This window comes from Alligator sinensis, unplaced genomic scaffold, assembly GCF_000455745.1.
Source record: "Alligator sinensis unplaced genomic scaffold, ASM45574v1 scaffold402_1, whole genome shotgun sequence".
NCBI lineage: Eukaryota > Metazoa > Chordata > Crocodylia > Alligatoridae > Alligator > Alligator sinensis.
Genome location: NW_005842089.1, coordinates 1343539 through 1353277, shown reverse-complemented (window position 1 = coordinate 1353277; position 9739 = coordinate 1343539). Strand labels below are relative to the sequence as shown.

The 9739-nt window shown below is 46.2% G+C and overlaps 1 protein-coding gene across 2 annotated transcripts in view; it reads left to right on the top strand.

Annotated features, from left to right (window-relative positions):
* The window catches only part of LOC102386258 (myosin-16), a 43639-nt gene that overhangs the window by 26144 nt on the left and 7756 nt on the right, over positions 1-9739 (top strand). For both annotated transcript variants that reach the window (XM_025204566.1, XM_025204567.1), the window contains exons 27-36: positions 411-501; positions 2436-2492; positions 3586-3672; positions 4312-4557; positions 4834-4951; positions 5129-5256; positions 5993-6189; positions 7405-7537; positions 8861-9077; positions 9680-9721. In XM_025204566.1, coding sequence (XP_025060351.1) covers positions 411-501; positions 2436-2492; positions 3586-3672; positions 4312-4557; positions 4834-4951; positions 5129-5256; positions 5993-6189; positions 7405-7537; positions 8861-9077; positions 9680-9721 — 1316 coding nt within the window. The remainder of the gene's footprint in view (positions 1-410; positions 502-2435; positions 2493-3585; positions 3673-4311; positions 4558-4833; positions 4952-5128; positions 5257-5992; positions 6190-7404; positions 7538-8860; positions 9078-9679; positions 9722-9739) is intronic.

Below are 9739 nucleotides of genomic sequence, written 5' to 3'. Positions count from 1 at the left end.
CAGGAAGTATAAGGCTGCTTCAGTGCAAGTATGAGTGAAGGCTATGTGTGGACACAAGTACAGTCAAATAGTAGGGTTAGTCCTCCACACTATGTAAAGCTTCAAGCCCTTCCTGGCACATTCTGCTTTCACTTTTGGGAGTGAATTGCAAAAAGGGGCCAGAAATAGGTGTGACTGAGTAAAAATAGGCTTAGGTACCAATGCGTATTATGCTAATGAGGCTGTTAGTTATGCATTGCCTTCTTAACCCTCCTTTCTGCTACCAGACAAGGCAGAAGGAGGATTCCTTAAAAACCTCTTTTGCATTTAAATACTGGGTTGTAAAATCCTTGTAAAAAGTCCCAACTACCCTGTGATGCTCCTCCTGCCAAGATGAAATCCCTGAAAGCCTCTTGCGACTCTTTTTGCAGGAGAGACATGGAAATCAATTCTGTCAACTCAAAGATGGAGGATGAACAATCCCTGAATTCCACGCTGCAGAGGAAACTGAAAGAGCACCAGGTACAGAGCACTTGGATCATGTTCACCCTAACAGCCTCTTTTTGTACCCTATTTCTTGTGCCGGGATCATAGACCAAATTCATATAACAAGTTAATCCACGCTCCTCAAAAGGAGCTGGATCAGCCTACGGAGACCCTCATCATTAATCAGAGACAAAGGACATCACTGAAAAACTGCTCAAAATGAAGCCAGTCATGCCAAACATTTGTGACTCTGGGATTAGATTTTCTATATAGCATTACCTGACTGTGAATCGGGAGTAACTCTGCACAGGTCAATACAGTCACGCCAGCATTCTGGGTAGGGTGGGATCTAGTCCCCATTTCTAGGTAGGGTGGGATCTATTCCCCACTTCCCCAGGAATGAGGACAAATGTCAGCTGCTTTTTCTTGTCATGATTTATAAGACAAAATCCTTGGTAAATATGCTTTCATGGAAAACAGCAATTCCATGCTTTTTGATCTATCTGCTCAAAACAGAGACAGGGCCCTATGATTCTTTAAGCCCTAATATATGTCATGCAACTGTGAAGCTGCCTCTTTCTTCCCAGATCAATACATCATTCTGTAGAGCTCAGCTCCGATACATTGCCTTCCTTTTAGGGAGATTTTTTTCCCCTTAACTGGTCTGAGCGAAGATCTAGGCTGTGGAATCACTTGCCCTGTCATTCACAATAAATCGATGGTTTATCCCCACCTTCGGTCTTCAGTTCCCACTCCTTTTCCCAGACCTCACTTCCTGCTGTGCTTGTATAACTGCAGTCTCTGCTTTAACTTAAAATTCATCGCAGATGTCCTGTCACACTGGTGCAGCAAGAAGGGAGCTGATCAACTGCAGGCGCTTTCTGCTCTGCTGGTATCTAGCCAGCGAGTATGGCTGGCTGCGAGTTGAAAATCAAAACTAGGCTAGGGACTCCTGTACAGCACTGACTCCTCTCACTAGGAGTGGAGATGTGGCCCAACAAGAAATGCTTGGACCACAGGAAAGAAAGAAAGCATTTGGCGTAAGACCCCCTGTCCAAGGAGGGCTTGTGGTGCCCTTTGGAAGAGAAACATTTTTTGTTTTCATCCAAAATAATCCCGTTTCTTGTGTTTCACCAAAAAGGCGGTATTTTCCATAAGAAATCCAGCCCCGTTTTTCTACCAACCAGCCTTTGAGGCTGCAAGGCGTCCAGTGGGTTACCCACCATCTCCCCCACACAGGAACAGGATGAATATGTGTGTCTTTGTCTGCAGAAGAGAAGACCGAGGGGGCATTTAATAGCAGCCTTTAATTCCCTGAAGGGGGATTTGAAAGAGGATGGAGCTGGACTGTTCTCAGTGGTGGCAGATGACAGAACAAGGAGCACTGGGCTTAAGTTGCAGCAAGGGAAATGTAGGCTGGATATTAGGAAAAAGTTTCTTGCTAGGAGGGTGGTGAAGCACAGGAACAGGTTACCCAGAGAGGTGGTGGCATCTTCATCCTTGGAGGTTTTTAAGGCCTGGCTCAACAAAGCCTTGGCTGGGATGATGTAGTTGGGGCTGGTCCTGCTTTGAGCAGGGGGTTGGACTAGGTGTGACCTCCTCCGGCCCCTTCCAACCCCAATTTTCTATGATTCTGTGATCTTGCCAAGGATCAAATACCTATACGTGACATCATATAAGATGTAAAACTAATTGATAAGAAAGTCCCGGTGACAATGATGTTTATTACTTGGAAGACCTATTCTGGATCTTTTTTGGTTTATTTAGAGCCAAATTCAGCAGCCTAGGAAATCCGGCCAGAGAAGTGGATAGGTTGGAGGTGTTCTGACTACACAGTGAAGAAGTTAGAACTTGCATACGTACTTGCATAGTTTCCTTGTGATTGCCACAGTCCTTTATACTCAGATATAAATGCCGTGCCATTTATTTTGCCTTTACTATAATTTGACATGCCAATGTGTATCCTACAGGCCCGTATTGAAGAGCTGGAGGAAGAGCTGGAAGCTGAGCGTGCCTTGAGAGCTAAGGTAAAATTATCCTTCCAAAGGGAAAAAAACTCAGCAAACTGAAAACACCACAGGGATCTCATAAAAGACTGTACATTACTTATAAAAAGCTTGGTAAGGTAATAAAATAAATAAACCTTCCCCATAAAGGACTGAAATCAGCAATGCCAAAAAGATCTATCTTGAATTAGCAATTTCTGTCCAGTTACCAGTAGCCTATGGCATGTAGATCCATCACTCCAAATGCCAAAAGCCAGTCCTCTGACTAGAAGTCTGGAGAAAAGCTAGTACATGAAGGGGACTTGCAGAGTGAAGTACCGTCCCATTGCTGGCAGGGGCCTTGTGGGTCAGGAGAGGGGCAATTTGGGGGAAGTTGGCAGAACTGGTTATTTTCTGTCCTGTGCTTCAGCCCCGAAGCTATCCCTCTGTCTCTTTGCACAGACATAACTATGTATGCCTCATATATAATAAATCTCACACAAATTGTATGGGAGTGATTGAGAAATGTATGATCAGCCTTGGTAACGATGGATCATTCATGCTCAGAAAGAACGTATAACTATGACGTATATGAACGTATAACTATAACCTCAAATGCTTTCTATGACTAATATGCATTGGTAGCATCAGTAATTCCAGACATTTCCAGTTTTGATTCTCTTTGTCAATGCTAACTAATTAATTCCCAACCATGCAATGAGGTAGGTGAGTATTATTAGCACAATTATACAGATAGTGAGACTGAAGTCCACCACTTCTGCCTTCTGCCTCCTTGGCTAGGTCCATCTGGTCCAGGAGGCAGAAGGTATTAATGGTGGAGCTGGGATGAGAGCTCAGACATACCTGGTTCCCCATCTGTGCCTCACTCATGATGGCTGATTCCAAAATGACCACAAGGCCACAGGAAGTGACCAGCAACTGACTTGTAGACTACCCAAACCTTTCCCTCCTTTCCAACGAATGGTTGGATGATAAGAGTAAGCAGTTGTCCATGAGATATTCTGAGGGTTGACAAGTGATGTGCTAGTCCAAAAAGTCTGGGAACCACTGTACTAGGAGAAATTCACTGAGAAATAAGGAACAAGTGACAATGTCATTCCCACCTTCTCCCTAGGTGGAGAAACAGCGCAGCGATCTCTCCCGTGACCTCGAGGATCTCTCTGATCGACTGGAAGAGGCTGGAGGTGCCACTACAGCCCAGGTTAGTCCATCGGAAGAAGTGCATCTGACCCCTTCATTCCCTTTTCTCAAAGAAAGTAACATGGTAATGAACTGGGAATCTCCCCGGGAGGAGACTCTGCAGAATCAGTCCTGAACTAGTAAGCAGCCAGATTTCTATACCCTCTTCCATCCCAACTGCCTCCCAGCCCCACTCCAAAACACCACCTACTTCCAGAAGAAGTGCCAGAGACTCCATGGTTCAATAAGCCATAAACTTCACTCTTGCTATTGATATTAGATGAAAGACAGCCCAATACTACAGTGATGGGTAGCAATATAACACCCTGAACTTGGTAGGTGAAAGATTTTCTGATGGAGCTGGTTTAGCAGCCCATAGAAGGCTTGAGCACATTTCCTGTGGGGTCCAGAATGAAAAATATATGGCCTGAAGTCCAGAAAATGTTCCTATTAGAGCTTCAGGTGGTCAGCGTGCAGGTGGTCAGCTCGGTCTTGAGGGGCAATCACAGATCAATTCATGCAGCTACCCTAGGGAGCCAACTGAAGCAAAAATGAAAGGCATCCAACATCCCATCAAAGAAAGCAACTCCCCTGAGATATGTGTTGAGAATCTGGGCCTCCCCTGCTCCCAGCTGATGGTTCGCACACTTTCCGTTCTCAGATCGAACAGAACCGCAAGCGGGAAGCTGAGCTGCTGAAGCTGCGGCGGGAGCTGGAGGAGGCAGCCCTGCAGAGTGAAGCGACTGCCTCCACGCTGCGGAAGAAGCACTCCGACGCCATGACCGAGATGGCGGAGCATGTAGAGAACCTCCAGAGGGTGAAGTCCAAGCTGGAGAAAGACAAGCAGGTCATGAAGGCTGAGATCGACGATCTCAGTGCCAGCATGGAGTCTCTCCAGAAATCCAAGGTAAGGTGTGAACAGCGGGTCACTCCGAAACTCAGTGGGGCTGCACGTGTGTAAGCGCGGACAGAACCTGACCCACTGCGCTTTGACTTAACATGAGACAAAACAGTTGTTTAGGGCCTGACTCCATGAGGATCTTCAGACTGCATTTTTTGGACTGCTTGCATTGCCCATATAAGCCATTTCATTATAACTGTGCATACATTGGACGTGCAAGTAGAGCAGGAGTTGGTGCCTTGAGTCTTATTCTGCTTGACTGACCTCACTGTTGGCTTGCAGCTGAATTCTGAGGCCCATGTCCGCAAACTGGAAGACAGCTTGTCTGAGACCAATGCCCGGCTGTCAGAGATGGAGAAGAACCAGGCTGAAATTAATGCCATCAGGACCAGGCTCCAAGGTGAACCCCCTTCTCTGTCTTGACATCTCAGTGCCACCCTCTGCCCCTCCTCATTCTTCAATCTTTTCTCTAGCTCTGCTGGCTTCTCTGCCAAGTCTTTCTCACTTTATCTCTCTTTTGGTTCATCTGGACTGAGTTATTTCATCTCATGCTTGGTCTTTGCACTTGATCCCGCAGCTGAAAACAGCGAGCTGAGCCGGGAGCACGAGGAAGTTCAGAGTAGGTTTACCCAGGTTGTCCGCATGAAGACTTCCCTCACCTCTCAAGTGGAGGAGTTCAAGAGGCAACTCGATGAAGAGTCCAAGGTATGAATGACAGTCAAGCAGAGTGCCATGGAGGGGGTTACAGGCACCTGTGTGCACTGCTTCCTTCAAATAGGGACTCTTGTATTATGTTGATGACTCGGCTCACAATGGTCTATAATAGGGTACTAAAAGCCAATTATCACTAGCACTTTTTATCCACAGATCTCATTGCTCAGAACCATTAGCCTCTTCCCCAGCTCACGTGAATGAGGAGAAAATAAAGTCTCCTGATTTCCAGGCTGATGCCTCATCCCCTGGACCATGCTGCTATTGACTTAAAATGAACTACAGTTGGAACAAAGCTTTAGCTGTATATCAAGTATATTTATGGCTATGTCTGCTAGCCTGGAGACACTCTCCATGTTTCTCAGGCTGGCTCAGTTTACCCAGTGGATCATTCCACCGTGAATTGATCCTAAGTCATGGCAGGGAGTTGTGTCCCATCTCAGAGCGAGATAGAATGGGCTTTCCTGATCACTCAAATGAAGCATCAGTCTGGTGGGAAGACTGATCATGATGAACGGCCAAATTCATGCCCTTAATGGCAGGAGTGCAATTTAGTTGTTGCAATTACACCTTTGTAGTGAGAGCAGAAACTCACTCTATGACCAGAAACATATTTTGGTCGTGGCCTTAAGTGTTTCTAGTTGGCTCAGAATTGAAAGCCCTGGGAGCAACTCTAGGGTATTCGTTAGTCAAAAGGACAAATAAATAGTGATGCTTTTGGTCTCTCTAGTCTCGTAGTACTGCTGTTGTCAGCCTGGCCAACACCAAGCATGACCTCGACCTGATGAAAGAGCAGATGGAGGAAGAGCAAGAGAGCAAATCTGAGTTGCAGCGCCTGGTCTCCAAGCTCAATACTGAAGTCACAACGTGGAGGACAAAATATGAGACCGATGCCATTCAAAGAACAGAAGAGCTAGAAGAAACCAAGTGAGCTTTCAACTTTTGTGGAGCTACAGAGGGGAACTACTGTCAGAAGTAGCCAATGTCATTATTTAGTTTGGCAGCTGAAGGAGTCGGAGCTCATGTCTGTGAGCTACTGGAGCTCAACTTGAAAAGATAGAGGAAGTGAGAGCATTCTGGCCAGGAGGAGGAAAGATGGAATGATGTCTGCAATAAATATGCAAGGAAGGGTGGGAACTAAAACACCTGGTCTCAAACAGAGCTGACCCATTCATGGTAGAGACAGATTAGGAAACCCCTCACATGCTGAAAAACACCCTGTAACTCTCGCAGTCCTGTTGAAGTCAATGACATTACTTGTGGAGTACTGAGCTACCAAACTAGAGAACAGCGGTCAGCCTGTGGCCCTTAGGGATTGATAGAAGGGATATTATCAGAGCTGGAAAGGTTAGAAACCTGAGCCATCATTGGTGGTGAGCCCTCCAGAAAGATTTACTAAGGATCCTTCCCCCCTCCCAGTGGTGGCACAGGTTAGAGATCTTGGAGGTGTCACTCTGGGTTATATTTCTTGACTCAGATCTAATAGCTCTGTTTCATTTTAGATGTTATAGGCCAGGTATGGAGGGTAGACTGGAGAGCAGGGAGGGCATAGATCGGTTTCTCCTTGCTTTGCTCCTACCCGTTACACCCCTGAGGATAAGGCCAAGATTGCTCTTGTGCCAACAGACCAGCCAAGGGTAGAGGGCTGAGCTGGGGCACCCACCTTCCACATCGGCCAGCCTCTAGTACCTTGTCAAAGGATGCTGTGGTCCCATCTCCAGCTTCCCCAGCGGCTGACTTCTTTCTGAGTCAGAAGGAACAGATCTGGCATGTCCTACCATGAAGGTGTCTTTCTGCTGCAGTGCAGGCTGAAACAGCCCTATTACTGTAACTTCACTGAGCTGCCTGTATTCGTGTATTTGCTTGCAAAGTCTGTTGGCCTCTGCAGTAAAATTTGATGGATTGAAATGAATGCTGCACAACCACTGAGAAGCCATGTGGCTAACTGAAGTTCACAGAAAACTAAACGGTGCTCAAAGCCCTGGCAAGAGAGGATAGTAAAGTTTTCAGTCAATCTTCTTTGGGTCTATTGACCTTGATGGTATCCCTCTGAATGTGCATGAGGAGGCAACAGCAGGGGAATCCTCTTTCTCTTTTCTGTTTAGTTCATGCTTTAAAATATTCCTGCCTTTCCGCTCTCAGGAGAAAGCTGGCCGCGAGGCTCCAGGAGGCTGAGGAGACAGCTGAAGCTGCTCAAGCACGAGTCGCCAGCATGGAGAAAGCCAAGCAGAGGCTTCAGATAGAAGTGGAAGACCTCACTCTTGACCTGGAGAAGGTAAGGGATCCCATGATTCAAGCTAGATCCTGTCTAAACAATACATCCCAGGAAGTTGTAGGTCCTGATTCAAAGCCCTCCATTGGCTTCAGTGAGCTTTAGATCAGGCCTGATTCACATTATTTTTAAGGTCCCAATAGCACACCCCAATGCCAGTAACAGCAAGGAATTAGATTTATCCCATCATGTATATATGCAGAAAATGGTGGCAGAAATCCCACAGGGACATGCAGTGTGTGCCTCTTAGTCAGTGAATTAACCAGCTTCCGGTAGCAGCAAAATCAAGAGTCCATATGGAGAGCCAGCTATTCTGTGTTGCAATACAAGGTGATCCTCTCTTCTGCAAAGCTATGCCCACGATGACATTTTCGGTCCCATTTTCCACTACCGCTGTTCACAGCAGTGGTAGGAATGCTATTATAGACTACCCACTGGTGTTTGAGCCACCATACCATTTTACCTTTCTTTTTTTACCATATCTAGAAAACATGATAATGAAAAAACAGCAATTAGTGGTGCCACTGCTTTGCTACACTAGTATCTCCCTAATTGCTACCAGCAGCAGAGGTGTGTCAATGATAGTGCAGTCACAGGAAATTGGAATAAAAATGCTAGTTAAATCAAGCCTAAGGGTAGCTCTAAAGCCCGCTGAAGTTAATGGGTGTCTTTCCGAGGCTAAAGAACATGCCCTGAGAGCTGACAACTGTACCACACTGTATTTGTGTGGAGCGAGGGTTCGTTTCAGCACCACTCTCCTTAATGCCACTATTATTTTCTGAATTGGTTCTTGTACTGTGTTTATTAGCATGGTATGTGAGCTCAGATAAGGATTGTAAGAGACTGAGAAATATTTATGGGCAAAGTTGTGAAGCTCCAAAAAAGAAAAATACGCCTTTATCCATTTCCCTTTATGACGACACAGTTTAACACCATCTAAAATAGTTTTAGATACTGTCTTGTTTGCAATTAGACTCAGAGTAATTCTAAAAGAGCCACAGGGTGCGACAAGGAAGGGAATGACAAACAGCATATCCAGGCAAGAAATATCTGGAGTGGCAAACAGTGGTTTCACAACCGCCTTGGAAGCACAGAAGCAAAGGAGACTTTCACACCAAAGGGAACTCGGTGATCTTGTTAAATCCCTAATGGCAAGGAGAGAAAGCCTAGTAAAAACTGTAATTATCCATTCAGAGTGACCAAGGGGAACTCTGCCAGTCTGTAGAACTGCTGCCAGTTTCTCCGTGGCTGGCTGGCAGGACATGCAAAGAAATGATGCGGAAAGCAAAACTTGTGTACAGTGAGGACTTGGCTTTCTCCCTCCAGGCCAATGCTGCTTGTGCTGCCCTGGACAAGAAGCAGAGGGCTTTTGATAAGATGCTGGCAGAGTGGCAGCAGAAATGCGAGGAGCTGCAAGTGGAGGTCGATAATTCCCAGAAGGAGTGCCGCATCTACATGACAGAAAACTTCAAGCTCAAGACTGCCTATGAGGAAGCCTTAGAGCACCTGGAGTCTGTTAAGAAAGAGAACAAGACTCTCCAGGGTAAGTACCGGTTCAGTGTGAAAAACTGCCATGAATCCCCAATAGCCCCTGGATTCCTACAGGATCGTGTTTTCCAGCTTGTCCTCAATTTTCTTCTTTTCAGCAGTGCTTTCATGTATTTTCGATGCCTAGTAACAAGCATAGTCCAGATTCTGCTCATGGGGACAACTTGACCCATCCTGTCTACACACACAAGCACACATGCAAGCACACTGCACAAAACCAAAGCAAATTGAGAATGCAACTGCAGTAAGTGTATTGCTTCAAGGGGAACCACTCCAGAGGATACCTGGGGGGGCTCTGTAGGCTTTACTGATAACGCACAGACAGGTTGGAGAGCACATCAGAAACTTGTTTTTGTAGCCTCAGGATTAAAGGTAGAAGCAGTAACTCCTGCGCATCCATGCAGGGCTTATCTCTAAGGCTGCAGAAGACAAGGGAAGCTGGACTAATGGTTAAAGCACTGAACTGGGATACATGAAACTTGGATTTTGTTCCCAGCTCTGGCCTTGAGCTCTCGCTGTAACTCTGAGCTGGTCGCTTAACCTGGTTGCAGTGCTGGAATTAGCCCCTCATGCAAAATCTCCATTTCCCTTCCTCAGAGGAGATAAAAGATCTGATTGACCAGCTGGGTGAGGGAGGGAAAAGCGGGCAGGAGCGGC